The 27,183-nt window shown below is 48.4% G+C and overlaps 2 protein-coding genes across 4 annotated transcripts in view; one reads left to right on the plus strand and one right to left on the minus strand.

Moving 5' to 3' along the window:
• The window catches only part of LOC102452751 (cytochrome P450 4B1-like), a 179,226-nt gene that overhangs the window by 57,898 nt on the left and 94,145 nt on the right, over window positions 1-27,183 (plus strand). The window lies entirely within an intron of this gene.
• LOC102451250 (cytochrome P450 4B1-like) overlaps window positions 1,784-27,183 on the minus strand; it is a 96,961-nt gene continuing 71,561 nt past the window's right edge. For 2 of the 3 annotated variants that reach the window (XM_075935928.1, XM_075935927.1), the window contains exons 4-13: window positions 26,179-26,306; window positions 24,241-24,365; window positions 23,998-24,152; window positions 23,296-23,402; window positions 19,688-19,878; window positions 16,160-16,293; window positions 13,004-13,068; window positions 11,550-11,632; window positions 7,509-7,709; window positions 1,784-2,567 (exon numbers count right to left, since the gene is read on the minus strand). In XM_075935928.1, coding sequence (XP_075792043.1) covers window positions 7,541-7,709; window positions 11,550-11,632; window positions 13,004-13,068; window positions 16,160-16,293; window positions 19,688-19,878; window positions 23,296-23,402; window positions 23,998-24,152; window positions 24,241-24,365; window positions 26,179-26,306 — 1,157 coding nt within the window. In that variant the 3' untranslated portion in view covers window positions 1,784-2,567; window positions 7,509-7,540. Of the gene's footprint in view, window positions 2,568-7,508; window positions 7,710-11,137; window positions 11,318-11,549; window positions 11,633-13,003; window positions 13,069-16,159; window positions 16,294-19,687; window positions 19,879-23,295; window positions 23,403-23,997; window positions 24,153-24,240; window positions 24,366-26,178; window positions 26,307-27,183 lie in introns of those variants that run through there. The other variant, XR_012905841.1, reaches the window with a different exon arrangement.

Below are 27,183 nucleotides of genomic sequence, written 5' to 3' on the forward strand. Positions count from 1 at the left end.
AGGCACTGAGACACTTGATTCATCCGTATTAAGGCCAGGAGGGTATCTGATTATTTGTTTAGATTTCCTGATTCTGGAGGAGGGAATCGTTTTCCTCAGCTATGCACATAGACACCATTGAGCCTGATTGATTTGTGGCTGAACAGAGATGACCTTGGTAAGATTATTTATGCGTGTCAGCAGTGTCCCTCTGCAATGTATATTGGACAGACTGCTCAGTCACTTTGCCAAAGAATCAATGCCCACATATCAGACATCCAGCCTCTTCACAAAGAAAAACCTGTTAGTCTACATTTTAATCTACCTGGGCATTCCCTTAAAGACCTGACAACGTGCCTCTTACTTCAAGGAAATTTTAACACCAGATTACAGGGAGAAACTTCAGAACTTTCATTTATGCTTAAATTCGACACCATACGAATGGGCCTTAATAAAGATGCTAATTATCGTACACGTTACAAAGACAGCTTCCCCACCTATTGATAGTCCTAGTAACTCAGATTACCCACTGATTGACTTACAATAAAATATTCCCTCCTTCCCTCTCCCTCGCCTCACCGTCTGTTCTAAAATCTGATTTGTTCATTTATAATGTGTTCACTTCCTTCATTGTATTCCTTTGTTATATATGGTCATGCCAATTCTCTTTCAGAATATGATCTGAGGAAGTGGGTCTGGCCCACGAAAGCTCATCACCTAATAAACTATCTTGTTAGTGTTTAAAGTGCTACATATTTTTGCCTTTTATTGCAAAATCAGTCTTGGACGTTGCCCTCTAGAACCCCCTGCTCTGTTGACTTACTGAAGCAAATCAGTCACATTCCACAATGAGTATATTTTACCAGACAGGACACTTCTTTCACTGCTTGCATTAATTTTACAAACATGCAGACCGAAACTGGGTGTAGGTTACTATGCAATATTTAGGGGCTCTTGGTGCCCTGTTCTTGTGTCAGTATTAATGGTGAGGTTTTTAGCATCAGTATTTCTACAGCCTCACAAATAAAAAGGGCCAAAAACCCAGCAGAAGATCTGACTCAAAAGCTCTATTTACAGCTCTTTTCCCCAACAAGGACTACAAATGTGCTTCTAACTGGAATATTTCATATTTGTAAAAGCATCCAGAAAAATCCACACTAAACCCAGAGCCTTGCAGTGACCAGGTATACTGATCTGTCAAGGTTGGTCTACACTTCAGCATTAATTCGAGATAACTTAATTCGAAATAGTTAATTCAAATTAAGCGAATTTGAATTAACGCATCTACGCAGAAAATGCATTTCGAAATAGCATTTTGCTCTTTCGAAATAGCATGTCCACACTGAGTGGACTCTAATTCGGAGTTAAGGCTGGCCGGAACCAGTGCCGACAGGGCACCAGGTCAGGACTTAATGTGTGGGGCTGCTGCCTGAGGCTATCAGGTGTCTCTGCTTGCTTGTCTACCTCCATGAGGGACAGCAAAGCATTTGTGTCTCGGAGTGCTCTGGTTGCCCTCACTTGGGACACCCTACCACTCTGCAACATGGAGACAGAGCTGCCCCTGGGCACTCTGGTGCGTCTTGTGGACGCGTTGCCATCAGCCTGCACTTTCTGCAGGCTGCCATCTGGGAAGTCCATCAGGGGGTGTCAGTATCCAGGGGGCCCTGCAGGAGAGCTTCCACCCCGAAGAGCGCTAACAGTCTCCGTGGCTTGCCCCACTGGGGGCTTGTGCCTCATTCCTCCCTCATGTCCTTCCACTTACCCCTCCCTAGCCCCCCTTCCTGATGTCAAAAAAATACACGTATTTTCAAAAATAGAAACTGTCTTTATTTAACACAATGGGAGGAGGGTGGGATGAATCTCTGGGGAGACTGGTGAAAGGAGGGGGGAGAGGTCATGAGAGAGGGTGGGAGAGGGGAGGGGGAAAACTGGGAGGAGGGAGCTGGGAGGGGGAAGCAAGGGGAAGAAGGGGGAGGGGAAGCTCAGGGCTCAGGGGTGGGGGTCTCATTGGGCCACATGTCTCCCAGCACGGCGGGTGTGGGGGGCTCGGTGTCCCCAGGGAGATGGGGAGGAGGGTGTGGAGGTTGAGGAGGGAGAGACGGGAGGGGGAGAAGGAGGGGGAGGAGGAGCGGGAGCTGGGGGAGCAGCAGTCACGGAAGCAGCGCGAGGCAGCACAGTCTGCACCAGGGCCTGCAGATTGGCACAACCCTGGGCAAGCATGGTGTCCTTGGCCTCTGTTTGTCAGAGGCTGGAGAGAGATGGCAGGAGACAAATCGCTTGATCATTGTCTTCAGTCCACCCTCTCTGGGGCACCTGGTGCTGGCCACTGTCGGCAGACAGGATACTGGGCTAGAAGGAACTTTGGTCTGACCCAGTACAGCCGTTCTTATGTTCTTATGTTCTAAGCAGCTCCCGGCATAACTCCCATTCTTCCTGCACCTGCTGCTCCATGATGTGGGTCTGGTCTTGCAGGGCCACCAGGTGCTGCTTGTGGTACCCCTGCAGTGTTGCAGTGGTCCTGCGGAGCCCTCGGGTGCGGGAGCATGTCCCGGGCAGGGTGGTGCAGCCTGCACGTGCAGGTGGTACGGCTGTGGAGAAAGAAGAGAAGTGGTCAGTTCTCCCTGGGGACACAATGGGTGAAGCCCAGCGCCCCTCTGCAAAGTGAGGATTAAAGTGCCCTGCACCATCAGAGCTGTTGGGCTTGCCCATGTTCGGAATGTCCAGCTATCCCCAGGACTGGGAGCTGCCTCGAGACTGCACCCATGCCCCTGTGCTGTGTATAGTGCGGCTGAGGTGTGGGGAGATGTCCTGCCTCTCTGTAGAGGGTGTGCGTAAAGTGAGAGTGTTCTGCTGTGTCCCGCCCTGGGTTCAGGAGCGTGTCAGGTCTCTTCACACATGCGTGTGCCTATCAGGCCATGGCCCCTGGGAGTCACGCAGCTGGAGCCACCTGCCCAAGGGTGGCACGGTACGTGCTCGCACGTGCACAGGGTGCTGCGTGCTGTATGGTAGGCAAGGGATAGCGATTTCGAATTTGGTGTTATTCCTCGTAGAATGAGGTTTACCAAATTCAAAATAAACATGTGTAGACGCTATTAAAGTTAATTATGTCTGATCCCAAAGCGTGTGATGTGTCCAGTACCAAACAGCACTCCGGGGACCGGGTCCCTGACGGGGGCTCGTAGGCCTCAGGGAAATAAGCGCTAATGGTCAGTACCGCTCTGTCGGGCTTGTTCCCATTAAGCTCGGCATCGCTCTGGGGGGCAGGGCAGGGGCACTGCCCCAGCACGGACTGCAGAGCTCTCCTGTGCCTCAGAGGACTTAACGTAACACCCCTTCTGGGGTGCACACCAGGGCAACTCTCTGCCCCCCGGTCTCACTCCCTCAGAGGAAATGGTCTCTGCATGGGGACTGGTAACACTGGTCTACAATTTTTAGAAGTCGTCTGCTTCAGAGATAAAATGTGCTATTTATTATGTTTTTTATGTGCTGAATTCAAATATGACAATTAAAACAACTGATTGGCTACTGTTTCCAAGATATTTACGTGTTTACATTTTACGTCTATGCATATTGTGTAGATAGTAGAGTTTTAATCATAAATTGTAAACCTAGGTCTTTTCATGTGTTTATGGTTGCTTTACATGATAATATTTCACCTGCCCTGTTTATGTAACACTTTAAAAATCAGCAAAAGGGTTATATAAATAAAATTTATTATGAAACAAAAGGCAAGTTGCAAGAAGTAAGGGAAGACGGCCTCCCTCTGTGAAGATGGCGCCAAGCTTAGCTTAAGGGTAAGTGACTTCGGCTACATATTTTATGTAGGTGGATTTGTGTACCTTAACACAACCTTCCAGGTCTACTGTAGACCTGGCCTTACTAAAGTACTGATTTTGTGGAGGGGTCTTTTAAAACTATTTCATCGAATTGTCCGAAGTAAAGAAAGGGAAACTTATTTATCCATCTATTTGGAAGAATAGGGTTGTTGTCCATTTAAGAACTCTCTTCCACAGGTGGGTGAAAAGAGAGCCAGGATGGACAAGAAGACTTTGGAAGCAACTATTTAGAGTATTAAAATGTGTATTGTAGATAAGGGTGGGTTTTAAAGAATTTATTTGATAAACGATATGTCTGAAGATCCAAGCATACTCAGACTGTGCATGTAAACATCTAAACAGAGTCTGTTTGGGCAAAAATCACATTGGGATAGAAAACTATCAGATCCTCCCCTGGGATAGTGCTTGGGGTGTGTTACAGACCACCAGGATCCAATTTGGATATGGATAGAGACCTCTTTAATGTTTTTAATGAAGTAAATTCTCATGGAAACTGCGTAATCATGGGAGATTTCAACTTTCCATATATAGATTGGAGAACAAGTGCTAGTAATAATAATAGGGCTCAGATTTTCCTAGGTGTGATAGCTGATGAATTCCTTCATCAAGTAGTTGCTGAACCAACAAGGGGGGGTGCTATTTTAGATTTGGTTTTGATGAGTAGCGAGGACCTCATAGATGAAATGGTTGTAGGGGACAACCTTGGCTCGAGTGATCATGAGCTAATTCAGTTCAAATTAAATGGAAGGATAAACAAAAATAAATCTGAGATTAGGATTTTTGATTTCAAAAAGGCTAACTTTAATAAATTAAGGAAATTAGTTAGGGAAGTTGACTGGACTAAAGAAATTATGGATCTTGAGGTGGAGGAGGCCTGGAATTATTTTAAGTTAAAGTTGCAGAAGCTGTCAGAAGCCTGTATCCCTAGAAAAGGGAAAAAATTTATAGGCAGGTATGTTAGACCGAGCTGGATGAGCAAGCATTTCAGAGAGGTGATTAAGAAAAAGCAGAAAGCATATAAGGAGTGGAAAATGGGAGGGATCAGTAAAGAAAGCTACCTTATTGAGGTTAGAGCATGTAGGGACAAAGTGAGAAAGGCTAAAAGTCAGGTAGAGTTGGACCTTGCAAAGGGAATTAAAACCAATAGTAAAAGGTTTTATAGTCATATAAATAGGAAAAAAACAAAAAAAGAAGTAGGACCGCTAATTACAAAGGATGGAGTGGAGGTTAAGGATAATCTAGGAATGGCCTAATATCTAAACAAATACTTTGCTTCAGTTTTTAATGAAGCTAATGAAGAGCTTAGGGATAATGGTAACATAACAAATGGGACTAAGGATGTGGAGGTAGATATTACCATATCCGAGGTAAAAGCCAAACTTGAACAGCTTAATGGGCGTAAATTGGGGGGCCCAGATAATCTTCATCCAAGAATATTAAAGGAACTAGCACATGAACTTGCAAGTCCATTAGCAAAAATTTTTAATAAATCTCTAAACTCAGGGGTTGTACCATTTGACTGGAGAATTGCTAATATAGTTCCTATTTTTAAGAAAGGGAAAAAAAGCGACCTGGGTAACTATAGGTCTGTTAGTTTGACATCTGTAGTATGCAAGATCTTGGAAAAAATTTTGAAGGAGAAAGTAGTTAGAGACATTGAGGCTAATGGCAATTGGGACAAATTACAACATGGTTTTACAAAAGGTAGATCGTGCCAAACCAACCTGATCTCCTTTTTTGAGAAAGTAACAGATTTTCTAGATAAAGGAAATGCAGTGGATCTAATCTACCTCGACTTTAGTAAGGCATTTGATACAGTACCACATGAGGAATTATTGGTTAAATTGGAAAAGATCGGGATTAATATGAAAGTTGAGAGGTGGATAAGCAACTGGTTAAAGGGGAGAATACAGCAGGTTATATTGAAAGGTGAACTGTCAGGTTGGAGGAAGGTTACTAGCAGAGTTCCTCAGGGATCAGTTTTGGGGCCAATTTTATTTAATCTTTTTATCACTGACCTTGGCACCCAAAGTGGAAGTGTCCTGATAAAATTTGTGGATGACACAAAGTTGGGAGCTATTGCCAATTCAGAAAAGGATCGGGATATCATACAGGAAGATCTGGATGATCTTGTAAATTGGAGTGATAGCAATAGGATGAAATTTAATAGTGAGAAGTGTAAGGTTATACATTTAGGGATTAATAACAAGAATTTTAGTTATAAGCTGGGGACACATCAGTTGGAAGTAACGGAGGAGGAGAAGGACCTTGGAGTCCTGGTTGATTATAGGATGACTATGAGCCGCCATTGTGACATGGCCGTTAAAAAGGCTAATACGGTCTTGGGATGTATTAGGCGAGGTATTTCCAGTAGAGATAAGGAGGTGTTAGTGCCATTATACAAGGCATTGGGGAGACCCCATTTGGAATATTGTGTGCAGTTCTGGTCTCCCATGTTTAAGAAGGTTGAATTCAAACTGGAACAGGTACAAAGAAGGGCCACTAGGATGATCCGAGGAATGGAAAACCTGTCTTATGAAAGGAGACTTAAGGAGCTTGGGTTGTTTACCTTAACCAAAAGAAGGCTGAGGGGGGACATAATTGCACTCTTTAAATATATTAGAGGGATAAATACCAGGGAGGGAGAGGAATTATTTAAACTTAATACCAATGTGGACACAAGAACAAATGGATATAACCTGGCTAGTAGGAAGTTTAGACTTGAGATTAGACGAAGGTTTCTAACCATTAGAGGAGTGAAGTTCTGGAACAGCCTTCCAAGGGAAGTAGTGGGGGCAAAAGATCTATCTGCTTTCAAGATTAAACTAGATGGGTTTATGAAGGGGATGGTTTGATGAGATAACATGATCTTGGTAACTAATTGACCATTCATTATCAGCAGGAAATAGGTCAATGGAGGGATGATAAGAGTTACTATAGAGAACTTTCTGGGTGACTGGCTGGTGAGTCTTGCCCACATGCTCAGGGTTTAGCTGATCGCCATATTTGGGGTCGGGAAGGAATTTTCCTCCAGGGTAGATTGGCAGAGACCCTGGAGGTTTTTTGCCTTCCTCTGTAGCATGGGGTACAGATCACAGCTGGAGGATCTCTGCATCTTGGGGTCTTCAAAGTATTTGAAGGCTTCAATATCTGAGATATAGGTGAGAGGATTATTCTAGGAGGGGTGGGTGAGATTCTGCGGCCTGCACTGTGCAGGGGGTCAGACTAGATGATCATAATGGTCCCTTCTGACCTTAAAGTCTATGAGTCTATGAGTTTTTAAACATGTGATTTTTATAATCTTCGTCTATAAAAAATGTGCACCCAAAACTGGAGACAATACTCCAGTGGAAGCCTCATCAGCACAGAGTGGAGCAGAAGAATTATTTCTTGTGGCTTTCTCACAACACTGCTGTTAATATATCCCTGGCTGATGTTTGCTTTTTTTGCAACAGTGTCACATTGCTGACTCATATTTTGCTTGTGGTCCACTATGACCTCAATACCTTTCTGCAATACTCCTTCCTTCACAGTCACTTCACATTCTGTATGTGTGAAACTGATTTTCCTTCCTAAGTGGAGCACTTTGCATTTGTCCTTAGAATCATAGAATAATAGGACTGGAAGGGACCTCAAGAGGTCATCCAGTCCAGCCCCCCGCCCTCAAGGCAGGACCAAGCCGATCGTACTGACACCTGACACGGGGCTCCAGGGCTCCTCTGGCATCAGTGCAGTTTCTTCAAGAGCAGGTGGATCCCAGTGCTGGACTTGAGGACAAGCTGAGGAATTTCCTTGGCTGGTTTGGCTGGATCAGGAGAAAGCTCGAAACGGAGCAGAGTCAGGGCCAGGGCCACTTTCAGCTCGTTCATGGCAAACTGCTGCCCGATGCAGTTCCTGGAAGAGGCAGGGGGAGCCTGTCAGAACGGACACTCTGGCTTCACCAGGAGCTTCCCTTCACAAATACACCCGCGGCACTTTGCTAGCGGAGTGGGGCAACCCAGCTCGCTGGGTCAGCGACCATCTCCCCTGTGTGTGTACAGCACCTAGCACACTGGGGTCCTCAGCTCAACCAGAGGTTTTGGATCCTACTGCCTAGGGAGTCCCTGCACCCACCACTGTAGTGCTACCTATACTGGGTTACAATATGGCAGCTGTTTAATAGTGCACAGCAACGCTACCAGGCAGTTTTGGAGAGGGAGTGAAAAACATTCTTCCCTACTGAACTTGCAAGGAGTTATGGCCCCTATTCTGCTGCAGTGTGCCAAGGGATCCTCTTTAACCACTGGGGAGATTTTCCCAATGCCCAAATGGCAATTCCCATTGGCTTTCAGTGTCCTTAATTGCAAAGTGTGCATTAAACACCTCCCGTCTAAGGGATCAACAATTCAGTCCCACAAGTGACAGATTTTGAGCTGCTCTGTAATATCCAAGGGTATGTCTACACTACAAAGTTAATTCGAACTAACGTCTGTGTTTGATAGGCGCTACACATACAAACCGCTAGTTCGAACTTAATTCGAACTAACGGAGCACTTAATTCAAACTAGGTAAACCTCATTCTACGAGGACTAACGCCTAGTTCGAATTAAGCAGTTCGAATTAAGGGCTGTGTGGCCACTTAATTCGAACTAGTGGGAGGCTAGCCCTCCCCAGCTTTCTCTGGTGGCCACTTTGGGCACCACCAGGGAAATTCGTCTGCCCCCCTCCCGGCCCCGGAGCCCTTATAGAGGCACGGGCTGGCTACGGTGCCCGTGCCAGGTGCAAGCCTGCCAGCACCCAGCCAGCAGACCCTGCACCTGGCACGGCACAAACCAGCCACCTGCTGCCACCCAGCACTCCGCCTCTTCCCGGGACCAGGCTGGCGGCTCCCGGGAGCCTGCCCGGGTCCGCAAGAGGCGGGCACCTGCCTGGTCTAGTGCGGAGATCGTGGACCTCATCCACGACATCCGCACTAGGCACAGGAAAGTGGCCGTCTAGGGCAGGAGAGCTGCCAGCCTGGCCACCCAGGAGCAGGTTTGAATGAAAATCAGGGTGGTCCAGTGAGACCCCTGACCCTGAGCCCTGAGCTTAGAATGTCCGTACTGGGTCAGACCAAAGGTCCATCTAGCCCAGTAGCCTGTCTGCCGACAGCGGCCAACACCAGGGACCCTGGAGGGGATGGACCGAAACAATGACCAAGCTATTTGTCTCGTGCCATCCATCTCCAGCCTTCCACAAACAGAGGCTAGGGACACCATTTCTACCCCCTGGCTAATACCACTCCATGGACCCAACCTCCATGACTTTATCTCACTTCTCTTTAAACTCTGTTCTAGTTGTAGCCTTCACAGCCTCCTGCAGCAAGGAGTTCCACAGGTTGACTCTTTGCTTTGTGAAGAAGAACCTTCTGTTATTAGTTTGAAGCCTGCTACCCATTCATTTCATTTGGGGTACGTCTAAACTACATGCCTCTGTTGGCAGAGGCATGTAGATTTGTTTGTTCAGCAAAGGTAAATGAAGCCGCGATTTAAATGATCGCGGCTTCATTTACATTTACATGGCTGCCGCACTGAGCCGACAAACAGCTGATCAGCTGTTTGTTGGCTTGCCACTAGTCTGGACGTTCCCCCTGTCAACATCAAAGCCCTTTGTCGGCAGCCCCGGTAAACCTCATTGACTAGCGGCGAGCCGACAAACAGCTGATCAGCTGTTTGTCGGCTCAGCGCGGCAGCCATGTAAATGTAAATGAAGCCGCGATCATTTAAATCGCGGCTTCATTTGCCTTTGCTGATCTGTCTAATCTACATGCCTCTGCCGACAGAGGCATGTAGTCTAGACACAGCCTTGGTGTCCTCTAGTCCTTCTATTATGGGAACTAATGAAGAACTTTTCTTTATGCACCCTATCCACACCACTCATGCTTTTATAGACCTCTATCATATCCACCCTCAGTCTCCTCTTTTCTAAGCTGAGAAGTCCCAGTCTCTTTAGCCTCTCTTCATATGGGACCTGTTCCTAACCCCTGATCATTTTAGTTGCCCTCCCCTCTCCCATCCTCTCTCTTCTCCTCTCCCACCTCCTTTTCCCAGTCTCCCCGAGTATTGTTAAATAAAGAGTTTCTATTTTTGAACACACGTGTCCTTTATTTTGTACATCAGGAAGGGGGGACTAGTGAGGGGTAAGTGGAAGGGGGTGAGGGAGGAATGGGGTACGAGCCCCCGATGGGGAGGACTGGGGTGGCTTTGCGGGCTCCTCAGGGTGGAAGCTCTCCTGCAGCCCCCCAATTGACCCTCCCCGCCGGATGGCAGCCTGCGGCAAGTGCAGCCGGGCTGATGGCCGAGTGCTGTGATGTGCTGAGTGTGGGCACTCAGGGCACTCCAAGCCAGGACTGCTTTGCAGGCGGGGAACCCCTGGGAACTGTCCGTCCGGGGTGGGGGTCGGGACCCTTTAAGCACAGCCCTCGGCTAGCCTGAGACAGCATCTCCACGCTCTAAGTCCCAATCTGATGCCCTGCTGGCACTGCTTCCAGCCATCCTTAACCTCGGTTTAGGGTCCACTCAGTGTGGACATGCTAGTTCGAATTAGCAAAATGCTAATTCGAACTAGTTTTTAGGTCTAGATTCACTAATTCGAATTAGCTTAATTCGAATTAACTAATTCGAATTAAGTTAGTTCGAATTAGTGCTGTAGTGTAGACATACCCTAAAGGTGACTGTGCCCATGGAATTAATGCATTGTTTATGGTGCAAATATTTTGGGTTAAGTTTAATAGGGGGTGGTTGGGAAAACAAGTAGGAAGACAAAAGAGAGTCACAATAAGCCACTTCCCCTTCTCACTCCTCCCCCTCCCCCACCAAGCACTCTGCTAGGGGAGCAAACATCCCATGAATGCGAGAGATCAAAAGCACCGTGATGTGTTTGAAAATGGCACACTCTTCTGAGAGTGGGGGGCAACGTTCCCTCTATTGTTTTCCATCCATGTAAGGAATGAATTTTGTTGTGTGCTCCAAGGCAAGGAGGATGTGCAGCACTAATCAGCCGACAGCATTTGAACCTTTCCTGGGTAGCCACCCAGTTTCAGGGAACACAGGGACGGGTTATTTTTTGGAGGAGTCAGGCCGAGACACAGAGACCTGTGTGGGTGGCAGACAGTGAGGCCTGCCTGGATTCCCATCAGGGGATGGTCAGCCTAGGGGTGGGATAGCCGTGCCTGTCGGCTCTTTGGAGGTTTGAAATCTTCCCTTGCTAAGTGCTTCCTCCCTGCTGTGCAATAACCAGGCCTTTGGCTGTAAGCAGCCTGGCTGGCCACAGAGCCCTGAAGGGAAGAACTGCAGGGGTCTGACCTCGGCTGGGCCTGTTGGGTCCCGGGGCCTGGTCTGTGAGTGGGAGAATTGCAGGGTCCAGCCAGGAGAGGCCCGAGAGCTGAGGGATTCACTCAGAGCCCCCAGAGCGCGCCGCTCGCCACCATCACACCGTGCTTCTGCCAAACGACCTTGGCCTGCCAAATGGGAGTTAGGCCGGATCTGTGGGCATCGTGAAGCAGACAAAAGAGAGGCCAGAGGGGCTAGTCACTAAGAACCAAACTCTGGTTTGGTGCATTTATGTAGGGGACCCCCCGACACCTCCCTCACGTGACAGACACAACCCTACAGCGCCAGCCTGTTAGTGCTCAGTGGGCATTAGGAGCAGCCTGGCCCAAAGCCTGGCTTTGTTTCCAACCCACACCCCCAACAGAGAGAAAAAAACATCCCCCACCGTGCTCCAGCCGCGAAGGGCACAAACGCATGGGAATGCCTCTGGGCCGCGTTCTCTGGGGAAAACCGCATGGGATCAAACACCTGCAGGGAGAGAGTTCACAGGTTGGTGGCAAAGGTTTTTTTTGTTCCCAAACTACCACATTGCTCGGCTCTACACCTGCAACCTTTCACACCCAGACATGGTGCATTCGGACACAGGCCGCCCCCCTCAGCTTAGGCGCAGGGTGCGATTTCAGAGGCTGAGGTGAGGTAAGTTCTAGCCCAGTGCTAGAGGGGTTTCTGTTGCTGTAGCCCCAATGTAAAGGCGCTGACGTGGAAACTAGGGATGTTAGCTATTGGGCAATTGAATAGTCAGGTAACCACTAGACATTTTAGGAGTTGAATGACAATTCGATAGTCCCCTGGGGTGGGGGCTGGCTGCAAGTGTGTTCCCAGCCCCACTCCTGGGGAGACCCCTGCCACCCCACATTGCTGCCTCTGTATTGGAGGCAGCAGCGTGGGGTGTCAGCAGCCCTTGTCCAGAGACCCTCCATGGACAGGGGCTGCTGCCCTGGAGCCAGCATGTGTGGGGTGTCTGCTTGAAAGCCAGCTCCCCACATGTACCAGCTCCCACCTGCGCCTGCCTCCCTCCATGTTGCTGCCTCTCTATCAGAGGCCACAGCACAGGGGTGGGGTAGGTGGATCTGGAGCCAGCTTTTAAGCTAGCTCTTCACAGTCACCGGCTCCAGCTCTTCCCCCCTCCCTCCTCCTCTGAGAGTGCTGGTAGTCGACAAGATTAACCAGCAAGCCCAGGCGCATCCCGCCAAGACATAGCAACATCCCTAGTGGAACCTCTTCTAGGAGAGCAATAGTGTAAAGGGACGGTAACCTCCCCTCCCACAAAGGGCCGGCACCCCCCAAACATGAGCTGTGCCGACTGGGGCCATGCAGTTAGGAAGGTGATGTCGTAACAACTCCTGTGCACCCCCCTACCAAAAGGGTGAGGCCTTGTGCTGGGACCGGAGGGCTACTGCCCCTCTGCCGTTCAGCTGTAAACGCTCTTGGAAATCTCCCCACAGCTGCCAGGCGACTGGGAGGAGCTGCTGGTTCAACCAAGAGCATCATCTGGTGCATTTGCCCCACATGCTGTGATTTATTATTCCCCTGGACGTACGCGACGGACGGTTCCACACGCTACTCTGTCGTTCTGTGATACTTAAAATTGTTAGGGCAGCCTCCCGGTTTGCAGATCTATCGCACTTTCAGTCTGGACAGATGCTACTCGCGTGCGATTTCAAACCACCTCGCTAAGGTCAATATTATCCCTGCTTTGCACAGGGGGAAATAGAGAAAGGGAGAAGCAAGCAATGCCTTGCTCATGGAAATATGAGGTAGGCTCCCATCTCTCTTGCTACTCAGTTCTTTGTCTCAATTACATGGTCACCTCTCGTCATTGTGTGATAGGAAAAGTACCTCTGGATCTTCCCATACGCTTGGGTTCCTATGAAGTGTATAAATGTGCACGATCACCAGAGAACCTGGAAGAAAAATGAGAAAAACTTTGGTGAGCTGACAGGGGAAACATTTGTCCAGCACGACAAGAGATCCTGTTAAAGGGCCTTAGTCTTCTTAACCAGCGCACCTGCTGCCTGAGAAACGTCCTGAGTCGTCATTGCTTTGAAGGTACTCGCAGGCTGATGCAACCTAGCCAAGTCCAGGAGTAGATTATCAACTGTGGCAATTGACTTTGCATGAGAAGCAAGAAATGATAAAAAAAAACGAGCAAGATTCCCCAAACTTCCCAGGCAATTTATGTACCCGCCGACCAGGGAAGAATGACAGACCTGCCGTCTGTACTTTGAACCCAGAAGAACTGGGCGTGTGGAAGCCAAGTAACTGATCTTCTGCAGGTGACTACTTCACTAGCATAATTATTAAGGAAAAGATAACGTCTCTCCTCTCACCTACTGTAGTGTGTTTAGTGCAGGGGTGGCCAACCCATTGAACGAAGAGAGCTGAAACAACTGAGGAAAAAATGCAAAGAGCCACACCAGAATTGTTGAGCAAAAAAAAAAATGCTTCCCCTTTAAAAACCGCTGGCCAATGCCATCTTGCCAACACCGTTTTGCCACGCCGGATGGTTCCCCTGCACCTTGTGAGCACAAGGGGCCGGAGGCCCTTTGTAGGGGTGCACGGGGCGGCTTTGCGAGCTACGGGGGAGGCTTCATGAGCTGTACTTTCAGGGGTGAAGAGCTGTATGCAGCTCGTGAGCTGTGGGTTGGCCACCCCTGGGGTTTAGTGCATGAATTAGTAACGCCAGGAAAGGGCAACATCTCTGCATGCTCACAGACCAAAGACAAGACAGACGCAGGGTGGAGGGAAGAATTAGAACCCACAATAGGATGGCAGCAAACAAACGTATCAGTGCCATGATTTTATCAATCGATTGATTTGCTGGGAAGGGTTCATTTGGAAGGAACTGGTCACATAGCAGAGCTGGGAGGGGTCAGGCAGCGAACCCCAGATTAGCACATTGCAGAGAAAGGCAGAGAACTTTGACCGGACTGTGCAAAAGACCCTGCTTTGGCTGCTTGAGTCTCTGGTGGCTGTTTTGTGCTTATCCCCTAAGCCACATCATGGTGGGAAGGGGAGACACAGGCCTGGATGCTAGAACTGGCATTGCAATGTGTATACATGGGACACGGCAGCATGCACAGGCCATGGACACTGCAGGCTGGCATTAAATGCCAAGCTCTGTTTGCTTTGCAACGGTTGGATGCTTCGGTTTCCTTTCATGTAGCATTTTGCAACGGGTGGAATCAAACCCAGTGGAGAGAGGAGAAGCAGCTGGAGAATTTGGTTAGATCAAGACAAGGCGGGCAGAACCCAATGCCAGGAAGTGCAGGCTGAAATTTACCCATATGTCCAAAATGGGCCATTTACAGCAAAGGTTTGCTTAGTGTCTAGAGTGCCCACAATCCCCCATCCTTCCCAAAGTAACAGCAGACTGCATTGATAATTTGCAGTTTGTAAATCTCATGGGCCTATCCAAACCGTGTTGAGTCAAAGGGAGTCCTTCCTCTGACTTAGAAAGACTTTGGATCCAGCGCTCGAAGTGCTGTTCCCATAAAGTCTGCTGCCTTTATTGAGTCAACGAACCCATTCTGGTTCAGTGCTATAATATACAACCACGCTTTCTGGTGATGTGAACTTGTCCAACCTCACAAGCTAACAAAGCTGAGGGCGAGAGCTGGGGGAATAGCTCAAAGCAAATAATATTAGTTGCACATTTTGAATCTCTCTCTCTCTCTCTTAAAGGTAAATTGTAGGCTCTTCTGGCCAGAGACTGTCTCTTACTATATACGTGTAGGCTGTGTCTAGACTGGCCAGTTTTTCCAGAAAATCAGCCGCTTTTCCGGAAAAACTTGCCAGCTGTCTACACTGGCCTCTTGAATTTCCGCAAAAGCACTGACTTCCTACTGTAAGAAATCAGTGCTTTTGCGGAAATACTATTCTGCTCCCGTTCGGGCAAAAGTCCTTTTGCGCAAAACTTTTGCACAAAAGGGCCAGTGTATACAGCTGAGATTTGTTTTGCGCAAAAAAGCCCTGATCACGAAAATGGTGATCGGGGCTTTTTTGTGCAAAAGCGCGTCTAGATTGGCCAGGGACGCTTTTCTGCAAAAGTGCTTTTGCAGAAAAGCGTCTGTGCCAATCTAGACGCTCTTTTCCGAAAATGGTTTTAACGGAAAACTTTTCCGTTAAAAGCATTTGCGGAAAATCATGCCAATCTAGATGTAGCCGTAATGTCTCATGTGCATGCAATAATGCCTAGCAAATAGAACTTCCTTCTTGGGTTGTGTTTCTGTGTGTCTTCATAATACAAATAATAAACAGTAAAAACATCATCTGTTATTGTTAAAGGGAATTGGGCACCCAAATGCCATTTCAACTTCAGTGACATTTGGGCACCTAATCCCTCAGAGCCGTGGCCGAGAATTGGCATCGGCCCCAGTCTCAGCTCTGGGGTTGGGAGCCGGTGGCAGCCCCGCCCAGGATCCTGCTTAGTCATTTAACCAGTTAACTGTTAGGTAACCTAATGTTTAACCAATTAACTAATTAATCAGGATGTCACATCCCCAAATCCCATAGGCTGATTTGAAGTTGTCAGCTACTAAGAAGAACATTCAGCCAGGTCTCAAAGGAGTCGAGAGTCAAAGCATCCCAGACAGACTTAGCTGGGAGGACTCTGGAGGGTCAGGAGGAGACCGACACGGCTGTTTCCTAGCACAGTCTCTGAGGTAGAGCAGGCAGCCGTCCCAGCTACTCTCCTGAGGGGGAATGAACCCAGGGCTCAGTGAAGCAGGGCGGTACAGACACATGCAGTTGGCAATGTCAGTCTCCCTGGACAACCCAAGAGCCATGTTACAACTTCCAGTGGAGACAGCTGAGGCCATGGGAGCCCCGCAAGCCACTCAGCCTCTTGTAGCTCTGTCCTTGGATTTCACAGGAGAACCTTTCCCCTTTCATTGGTGTGACCCACATTCAGGGGGACGTTGGGACTTCCACAGAAGTGACGTATGGGAGGAGGAAGTTAGAATTGGGCCGTAACAAGGAAGAGACAACACAGACCTTCTGGTAAGGTACGTCCATCGTGGAACGTGATGGGCTTGCTGAGCTCTCGGGCCACTCCAGGTACCGGAGGGTACAGGCGAAGGCTCTCCTTGATGCACATGGTGCTGTAAGTCATTTTGCCAAGGTCATCCCTGAAAGCAACCAAGGGTGGAGACTATGAATGAGGAGCACCCCCTGCTACTACCGAGATACGAGCTGGCCACATCAACATCTGTAAAAAGCGATTTTGGGGCTAAAGTATAGAAGTGATGTGGGCTCTCTTCCCACCTCTGCCACAGACTTCCTGCAGCACACTGAGCAACTCTCTTGATCCGACAGGGCTTCGGTGTCCCTTGCTGAAACCTTTTGGAGGCAGGGACTGACTTTTTGTCCCATGTTTGTACAGTGCCTAGCGCAATGGGATGCTGGGTCATGAAATTTCTCTCTGCTTCAGAGGGGGTGGTAAGGCTTAATATTTTAATTACAAGGTACTTTGACATCTTTGCATGCAGTCGTTTATAGAAATGCAAAATCTTAATATTTGGGATTTAATTTAGCAAGAAAATCTAGCAGCTTTGTCTTATTCCTAAAGTTGCAGTCTCCAAGGGCTGAATGCAGGGTTAGTGGAGCTTAGAGGAACTCCCTCATCCTCAATCGTTTACAGTTCCTTTCCCAATCAAACACCTGTATTTTATTAATTGAGAAAAACCTAAGATCTGGAATTGAACAGCCCTTAGCACAAGGGAAGCTTGGATCCGGCTTTGGAGCTTTCCTTCGTGCCATGGCTGTGCTATAGAGAACAGAGACCTAAGACCAGAGGTAAGTGGGGAAGTGGGATACTGGGAATAAACACAAGATGGAAAATGCAATAGAGGACCCCCAATTCGTACTGAGAAAGTAGGGCAATCAGCTAGTTAGTTGAACACGAATGTAAGAAGTCTGGGAAACAAACAGGAAAAATTAGAAGTCCTGGGATTTGACTGGATTTGACTGGAATAATGGAGATTGTTGGTGGAACAACTCATATGATTGGAGCACTGTCATGGAAGGGTATAAACTGTTCAGGAAGGAAAAGCGGGGCAAGAAAGGTGGAGGAGTTGCACTGTAAATGTTTAAGCTTTAACCTGACTCCTTCAGTTGCTGTAACAGAACCAAGCATTATTTAAAAGAACTCCAGCCTGTCATAAGGGACAGATACAAGCAGAGCTGGGCTTCTGGATCGTGTCGCTTCCAGAGGACAGATCCGTTAGGGCATCTCTCAGTCTTTCCTAGGCTGCCCACTGTGAAGGGATCCTGTATCCTAGCAGTCAAAGTCTGAGATGTAATAAGCTCTCCCTGTAAACTCTGGGGCATCTGTCAGCCTGTTGGCTGCCCGAAGCGAAGGGATCCCGATCCTAGCGGTCAAAGACATGGACGTTAAACTTATAGGGGCTCCCATCGGTCTTCCCTAAGGCCACCCGCTGCGACGGGACCTTGTGTCCCAGCAGTTGAAGACTCGGGTGTAACACACACACACACACACACTACCCTGACCATCGGCTGACAGTATCAAAAAAGTAATGTGCTTTTGCGCAAGAGAGCATCAAGACTGCATGGATGCTTTCTCGAAAAAAAGTGCTGATTGCTATTCACAGAATGGCCAACAGGGCACCTATGCTTTTTTCGATAGCGGTTTTTTGTGCAAAAAGAGGCAGTTCCCCGTCCACACACACCTTTTTACACAAGAACTCCGGTGCAAAAAGGAGTTATTCCTTGTGGAAAGAGGAATAATTCTTGTGCAAAGACCTCTCCATTCTGTTGATTTTCTTGCACAAAAATGTGTTTGAGGTGTGGACACTCTGTGAGTTTTTGCGCAAAAACAGCTGGTTTTGCACAAAACTCTGCCGTCTAGACGTAGCCCAACAGGGAGGAATTAGTTGGGGAAGAAGATAGGGTGACAACCTGTTATTATTTCAAAATTGTAACTCCCAAATTAACTGTTTGAAATAACACGTCCACACTATGGGGAAGCCTCAAATTTCGCCCGAGGCAGGCTCCCTTAATGTGGATGTGCTACCTCGACTTAGAGACCAGGAAGCGCTGGGGAGGAATTATTCTGAACGTCTCTGGGGAATAGTTATTTTGAAATAGAAGCAGCAGAGCATCCCCACTACTGCCATTTCAAAGTATTATTCCTCGTGAAAAACTGGAGTTATTATTTCAAAATATCCAGTCCGTTATTTTGAAATAATGGTCTTGGCAGTGTGGACACTCTGCTTGTTATTTTGAAATAACTCCCTAGTGTAGACCAGGGCTCAGCAAATGCACAGATAACACTGAGGTAGGGAGAAAAGTAGGGGGTTGGAGTAGGGTCCTTAGTGATCTAGACAGATCAGAGGATTGGGCCAAAAGAAATCTGATGAGGTTCAACAAGGACAAGTGCACAGTCCTGCACTTGGGACGGAAGACTCCCATGAACTGTGTTACAGGCTGGGGACAGACTGGCTAAGCAGTAGTTCTGCAGAAAAGGACCTGGGTGAGAAGCAGGATGTGAGTCAACAATGCTCCCTGATAGCCAAGAAGGCTAATGGCATACTGGGGCGCATTAGTAGGAGCGTTGCCAGCAGATGTAGGAACGTGATTATCCCCCTTTATTCAGCACTGGTGAGGCTACATCTGGAGTATTACATCCAGTTCTGGGCTCCCCAGAAAGGAGGTGGACGCACTGCAGAAAGTTCAGGGGTAGGCAAGAAAAATGATGAGGGGGCTGGTGCACAGGACTTATGAGGAGAGACTGAGGGTATGTCTACACTACCCCACTAGTTCGTGGAATGAGGAGTAACGGTAGTTCGAACTAGGAAGCCTAGTTCGAACTACTTAGTTCATGCCGCGTGTAGCCGCGCTGCACGAGGTTCGAACGAGCGGAGATTTAAAAATGGCGGCTCCCCGCTTATGCAAATGAAGCCCAGGAAATTCAAATCCCGGGCTTCATTTGCAATTGCGGTATGCCTACATTACCCCGCTAGTTCGAACTAGCGGGGTAGTGTAGATATACCCTGAGGGATTTGGGCTTATTTAGTCTGCAGAAGAGAAGAGCGAGGGGAGATTTGACAGCAGCCTTCAACTACCTGAAGGGGGGGTCCAAAGAGGATGGAGAGAGGCTGTTCTCAGTGGTGACAGATGGCAGAATGAGGAGCAATAGTCTCAAGTTGCAGTGGGGAAGTTCTAGGTTGGGTATTAGGAAAAACTATTTCCCTAGGAGGGTGGGGAAGCACTGGGATGGGTTCCCTACAGAGGTGGTGGAATCTCCATCCCTAGAGGTCATTAAGTCTTATCTTCACAAAGCCCTGGCTGGGGTGATGTAGTTGGGGTTGGTCCTAAATTGGGCAGGAGGTTGGGTTTGATGACCTCCTGAGGTCTCTTCCAACTTTGGGTTTCTATGATTCTAAATACTGATCCTTTGGTGCTGAGCTTGTGAAATAAGATCCACTTTTAGTTCCTCAAACTGAATACCTAAGATAATCATTCAAAGCCAACTGGAAACAAATCAATGAGGTGACATCTCACCATTGCACAGTATCTCTGTCTCCCACAATCTCCTGGATCTCTTCTCTGCATCTCTGCTGGTGCTCTGGGTGCAGGGCCATGCAGTACAAGAGCCAGGAGATCCCACTGGCCGTGGTATCGTGCCCCTCAAACATGAACGTGTCCACCTCGGCACGTAGGTCTTCGTCGGACAGTCCAGCGCCGTTTTCATCCTAGCAAAGCAGCGAGATAAATAATCCCCAAATAAGAGTTAGTTTCAGGAGGACTCTTTTGTAGAGAAAAAATATACCTGGACCACTGGCGAAGAGACTCTGAGGGGAGTGAAGCGCTGGAACAGGCTTCCCGGGGAGGTTGTGGAGACCCCGTGGCTGGAGGTGTTTAAGAACAGGCGGAACAAACACCTGTCAGGGATGGCTAGGTCACTCATTTTTGCTGAGCCCCTCCCCTCTTCAGAGAGTCATGTGCTCTGCGAGCCTCCATCTTCCTCCGGAACAGTATTTTGTAGGGCTTGGGGTGCTCGGGACCTGCAGGGGTCAGTGAGGGTCCTTACGACACAAGAGTTCGGAAGCCTTCACCTCACGGCCATGGTCAGGTGGCCTCTCAGGGCCAGCAAACTGTGCTGTGCTGAAGGACAGGAGCCAGGATAGGAGCAAAAAGCTACACTCTGTGAACCCTGGCTCCCCTGCCAGACACCTGCTCTCCCTGCACAGGGCCTGTGCAGCAGGAGACAGGGATGGGACTCTGTGTTAGGAGCTGCACTTAGGGGCTGAGGTCAGGAAAGGGCTCTGTCTGGAGGGGTGATAGGTATTACCAGGGTGCCTCTTTGCATTTCAGGCTCCCTCCATCCCCCTCAGCTCCCCAGTGAAGCAGTGTAACTGCTGGTTTGCGGCTGCTGCAGGTGCAGCTAGGGGGGAGGGAGTATTCACACACCGAAGCAGCTACAGGGAAATGCTGCATGTGCTATAGAACAGCTGTAGAATATGGCTCCTCTGTGCAGCTTGGCCTTGTATGTACGGTGCTGGAGCTCCTGCTGACGTCACTGGGTTTCTGTATATGGCCTGCTCAGGTGCCGCACAACTGTACATACCTCCCGTGCTGCTGAAAAGCTTGAGTTGCCTGAGGTCCCTGCCAGCCCTGCCTTTCTGTGCATCTGTGCCAGCTGCCCTGCACTGCCCACACCGCACAAGGACTCTGGTGCTGGGTCAGGTTTTGCACGTTCAGCCAGGATCGTTTTTTTAAGATTACAAGACAAAAAACAAACAATACAAGAAAGAACAAAAGAAAAAACTCTGGGATGGGCGGGAGAGTGAGAGCACAGTGTGTGAGTCTCTTTCCACTGTGGGAGTCTGCACTGAACTGAGCTCCAAATGGCAGCTGTGTCCTGCAGCCCAGCAGGCAACTAGTAAAGACACAGAGCACAGGAAACCCAAATGGAACAATTTATCTTGCTACATATAGAGAACAGCCCGTGCCTGCAGGCGACCCTGGGATATGTCACAGGTCTCATTGAGTACGTCTACACTACAACGTTAATTCGAACTAACTTAGTTCGAATTAGTTAATTCGAACTAATCTAATTCGAACTAACAGATCCAGACTAAAAAACTAGTTCGAATTAGCATTTTGATAATTCGAACTAGCATGTCCACATTAAGTGGACCCTGAACCAGGCTTAAGGATGGCCGGAAGCAGTGCCGGCAGGGCATCAGAGGAGGACTTAGAGCGTGGAGCTGCTGCCTCAGGCTAGCCGAGGGCTGTGCTTAAAGGGTCCCGACCCCCACCCCGGACAGACAGTTCTCAGGGGTGCCCCGCTTGCAAAGCAGTCCTGGCTTGGAGTGCCTGGAGTACCCACACTGGGCACATCACAACACTCGGCCATCAGACCGGCTGCACTTGCCGCAGGCTGCCATCTGGGAAGAGGGGGTAATTGGGGGGCTGCAGGAGAGCTTCCACCCCCAGAAGCCCGCAGAGCCAGCCCAGTCCTCCCCATCGGGGGCACGTACCCCATTCCTCCCTCACCTCCTTCCACTTACCCTTCCCTAGCCCCTCTTCTTGATGTACAAAATAAAGGACAATTGTGTTCAAAAATGGAATCTGTCTTTATTGAACAAAACTGGGGGAGACTGGGAAAAGGAGGTGGGAGAGGGGAAGAGAGAGGCTGGGAGAGGGGAGGGCAACTACAATGATCAGGAGTTGGGAACAGGTCCCATATGAAGAGAGGCTAAAGAGACTGGGACTTTTCAGCTTAGAAAAGAGGAGACGGAGGGGGGACAGGATAGAGGTCTCTAAAAGCAGGAGTTGGGTGGAGAGGGTGCATACAGAAATGTTCTTCATTAGTTCCCATAAAGAAGGACTAGAGGACACCAAAGGAAAGAAATGGGTAGCAGGCTTCAAACTAGTAACAGAAAGTTGTTCTTCACAAAGCAAAGAGTCAACCTGTGGAACTCCTTGCTGCACGAGGCTGTGAAGGCTAGAACTAGAACAGAGTTTAAAGGGACGTGAGATCAAGTCATGGAGGTTGGGTCCATGGAGTGGTATTATCCAGGGGGTAGGAGTGGTATCCCTGCCCAAGATTTGTGGAAGGCTGGAAAGGGATGGCACGAGACAAATGGCTTGGTCACTGTCTTCGGTCCATCCCCTCCTGGGTCCCTAGGGTTGGCCGCTGTCGGCAGACAGGCTACTGGGCTAGATGGACCTTTGGTCTGACCCAGTACGGTCATTGTAAGCTCAGGGTCGGGGGTCTCAGTGGACCACCTTGATTTTCATGCACACCTGCTCCTGGGTGGCCAGGCTGGCAGCTCTCCTGCCCTAGCCGGCCACTTTCCTGTGCCTAGTGCGGAGGTCATGGATGAGGGCCACGATGTCCGCACTAGCCCAGGCGGGTGCCCGCCTCTTGCGATCCCGGGCAAGCTCCCGGGAGCCGCCAGCCTGGTCCCGGGAAGAGGGGGAGGGCTGGGGGGCATCGGGTGGGTGGCTCGATCCGTGCCAGGTGCAGGGTCTGCTGGCTGGGTGCTGGCAGGCTTGCACCTGGCACGGGCAGCGCAGCCAGCCCATGCCCCTTTAAGGGGTCCGGGGCCAGGAGGGGGGCAGTAGAGTTTCCCTGGTGTTGGCCAGAGTGGCCACCAGGGAAACCTGGGGAGGGCTAGCCTCCCACTAGTTCGAATTAAGGGGCTACACAGCCCTTAATTCGAACTAGTAAATTCGAACTAGGCTTAATCCTCGTGGAATGAGGATTACCTCGTTCAAACTAAGCGCTCCGTTAGTTCGAATTAAATTCGAACTAACTGAGCGCTAGTGTAGCGCCTATGAACGTTAGTTCGAACTAACTTTGTAGTGTAGACATACCCATTGACACTTACATGCTGTGGTACCTCTGTTCTAGTACATGTTAACTTGCTGAGTGAAAATCAACTCTCAGAAATTACTGTTATTCCTTGCACTTATTCACTCATTGAGCACTGTCCTTTGGCATTTCTTCCCTTCATTTACAGCATTGCATAAGCTGACAGAATTATACGGGAGGATATATACAATGGGGAAGCTGTTGTCAACTATAGCCGGGTGTCTGCTGATGTCAAGTATAGACACGTGGGTGTAGCAAGGCTGTTTACATGATTTAAAACACTCACCTTGGCACACAGAAGAATGTCCAGAAAATCCAAGTACTTCTTCTTCTTCTTCTTTTCAAGTTCTTGCTGATCTTGGAGGGACATCTTCCTCTCTTTTATTACTTTATCTGCATATGAGAATGGCAAACGTATTAGCTTCACTTCGACATCACGGGGATATGTCCTTCTGGGATGGTCAAAGGATCTTCTGCTTAATGCAAATGCCAAAATGGACACATGGTACTTTAGAGCAAGAGATGAGGTCTCCTAGAACCAAGTATTGGGAAGACATTGTACTTTGTACTTCTAAAGTACAGATCCTTCCCTTGGAGGATCTCACAGAATGTCACAAACAGAGGAATCATTATCTCTATTTTGCAGCTGATCAAACTAACCTGAAGAGAGACAAAGCCACTTGCCTGAAGTCCCACAGGAAATCGGTAGCAGAGTTAGGATAGAAACCAGGGCCCAATCCACCCTTCATACAAATTCCCTGAAGTTCATAACGTTCCATCATAGTTGGATTTGGCTCAAGACCTACTGATTACCGGCCTTGTGCCTCAATTTTACAGCCGTCATTCTTCCCCAGAGCATTAGGGGGGAAATGTCTTCATGATTTCCACTCACAGATTCTCTTCTGATAGATCAGTGAAGAATAATCACACCAAACTAGGCAACAACTTACAGTCAATAGGAGACACAGAGGAGGGCCCTAGGAAATACCTGTATGGAGGTGCGCTAGTTGGCAGGCTTCTCGAAAGCGACGTCCTTGAGGGCTGATTCGATAGATTAAATCATTATAATATGGAAAAAAGCGGATTCTATGGTACACCAGGTAGGTCAGGTCGTAGACAGCTTTGATGTAGCCATCGGAGTCACTGAAGGAAAAGGACGGTTCAATGAGGCGATTATGGGTATGGTTGTCAAGAACATTTTTGTTAGTATTTGAAAGCACCTGGTACTGACCTGTCAGTCTGGCAGTTGCTATGACAACTGAAGGCACATTTCATGATGCTGTCTAGGGTCATCAAACTGACATGTTCAAAGAGCTCCACCGACTTATCCACTGTGATCAGCCGTTCCCACTTGTCCTGGTGGAGAAGACAGAGATGAGGAGGGACAGGATTCCAGACAAGGTTTTCACGTGGTACATTGTCAATCTGTTGTAATTCTTATAATGTCTCCCACCACTGGCATATCTAATACGCAGCAGATATAACCGGAAATCAAGGTCTATTAGGACTTGTGTTCATTTTTGCTGGTTTCATAATAGACATGATTTGGCTGCCGGCTCTCTTCACATAAAGCAATGTCATCTGAGCAAAATTTCATTGCCAGTTCAACAGATAACCAAATCTTCCTGGCAAGACAGAACCTGATTCCAATGCAGTTGGATTAAAGGGTGTGTCTAAAAAGTGCTTGAGATCAGCAACTGAGTGACTATCTCTAGCAAACTCTGTTATTTGCCAGCACTGGGAACCAACTAAGGTAGGTTTAGCAAGTCTCATTAAAAGGCGAGAGATTTCATGATTATTTTTTCAGTGTTCAGAGCACAGCTCACATGGTAATTGAAAAGCTGGAGCTATTTTGGGCCAAGATGTTTTCAGTGAAGTTACCCCAGAGACAATTTGGCTCAGAGACTTTAATAATTATTAGGAACATTCAATCCTTGTGAATTCACAGTTTCAAGCTAACGAGAGTATTGTGCAATAAAAGGGCCCTTCCAACAAGCTGGTATAGTAGAAGTGGGTAGCTTATGGACAGTGTGTAATTACATATGTATTTCATTAATTTCCTCATTGTCCTCCTCTACTCTTTTTGGTCTGTATTTGTTTTTGACTCTCTCCCTCTACCATACACTACTTCACACTAGCCCACATAGTTGTGTTTTTTTTCTTTCGCAGTCAGTCTATTCTCATTTAGCTTCTATAGAGTCATAAAATCATAGAACACTAGAACTGGAAGGGACCTTGAGAGGTCATCGAGTCCAGTCCCCTGCTCTCACAGCAGAACCAAGCACCGTCTAGATCATCCCTGACAGTTGTCTGTCTAACTTGCTCTTAAATATCTCCAACGTTGGTGATTCCACAACTTCCCTCGGCAATTCATTCCAGTGTTTGACCACCCTGACAGTTAAGAAGTTTTTCCTAATGTCCAACCTAGACCGACCTCCCTGCAATTTAAGCCCGTTGCTTCTTGCCCTACCCTCAGAGGCCAGGGAGAATAATTTTTCTCCCTCCTCCTTGTAACAGCCTTTTAGATACTTGAAAACTTCTGCTATCATGTCCCCTCTCGGTCTTTTCTTTTCCAAACTAAACAATTCTTTCAGTCTTCCCCCACAAGTCATGTTTTCTAGAACTTTAATCATTTTTGTTGCTCTTCTCAGGACCTTCTCCAATTTCTCCACATTTTTCCTGAAATGTGGTGCCCAGAACTGGACACAATACTCCAGCTGAGGCCTAATCAATGCAGAGTAGAGTGGAGGAATGACTTCTTATGTCTTGTTCACAACACTCCTCTTAATGCATCCCAGAATCATGTTTGCTTTTTTGGCAATAGTGTCACACTGTTGACTCATATTTAGCTTGTGATCCACTATGACCCCCAGATTCACACACATCTACCTTCGTCAGGCTGAGAAAAGTTACTGTGGTACGGTTCACTTTATTGGAAACTTGGTGACAGAAAAATATCTGGACCGCATTCTCAGCTGATGTCTGTTGGTGCAGCTCTATTCAGTTACCAGCTAGTGGTCTGGCCCTTTTACTAAAAGAGTTGCAGAGCAATTGTGCAAATCAAGGTGTATGGAGCATCTCACTCTACTGTCTTCCAATTGTTCAACATCAGGCCCAGTGATTTCCCCAGCCCTGGAGCTGAAAGCACGGTCACCGGGATGAGTCCTACCAGCATCACTTTGGTAGAGTCTGCCATCAGCGCGACATAAGGTTTCAACACGTCATAGTGAAACCCTGGGGTCAGCATCCTTCTATGCTGGAACCACTGTGGCCCATGTAAGATCAGTAATCCCTTGCCTGCAGGGATAGAAAACCAAAGAGTCACTCAGAACAATTCACCGTTCTATGAATTACTCTGATTTTTGTGGCGTTCATCGTAGTCTTGGCTCATTGAAAGGAGGGAAACTTGAAAACAGGAATACGTAATTCTGTGCCTAAGCAAGTCCTCATGGGTCACCGCCGGAGGGATGGTACCATGAGGGAGGACAGGGAGTTTTGAGGACTTGATAGAGGATTGGAAAGAACACACCATTGGAGAGGAAAGGGGATGGTACCTGTGGCGTAGCAAGGATGTTATGCCTCTGGGGGCTAAGGCAAAATTTGTGCCCCCCAATCATTTGCTGAGTCTGACCCTTGGAAGGGGGGGGAGCTTGTACCGCATCTTCCTCCACCCCATCCAGTTTGGGGCCAGGCCCCCACATGCACTAACCCGCCAGTGGCCAGGGAAAGACACTGTGTAGCGGCTCCCCGGAGATGGAGGAGGGTCAGGCTGGGGGCAGAGAGGACGGGAGGGCTCCAGCTGGCAGTGGTGGGTGGAGGAGGAGCAGGCAAGCTGAAGGGTTGACAGGGGGAGTGGAGGGGACTCAATTAGCACCCAGTGTGGTGCCCAGGGGCAACTGCCTCCCTGTCCCCCCTCGCTACACCACTGGCTGGCACATGCTAAAGCAAAGCAGGAAATGTGGAAGGGCACTGATGTGATGTGTCACCTTATTGGTCTGTGGATCGGAGACCCAACAAATGAAACCGGAAATACTTTCGTTTTCCAAAGTGGAAACCTTTGGTTGTCCAATGAAAGCGTTATGGGCTCTGGTTGATGGTAACCATTTTTATTTTGGTTGGAAACCAAACATTTTAGTTTTCTCATTTTGGGGGGTTATTTTTGTCAGTTCCCTGG

This window comes from Pelodiscus sinensis, chromosome 9, assembly GCF_049634645.1.
Source record: "Pelodiscus sinensis isolate JC-2024 chromosome 9, ASM4963464v1, whole genome shotgun sequence".
Taxonomy (NCBI): domain Eukaryota; kingdom Metazoa; phylum Chordata; order Testudines; family Trionychidae; genus Pelodiscus; species Pelodiscus sinensis.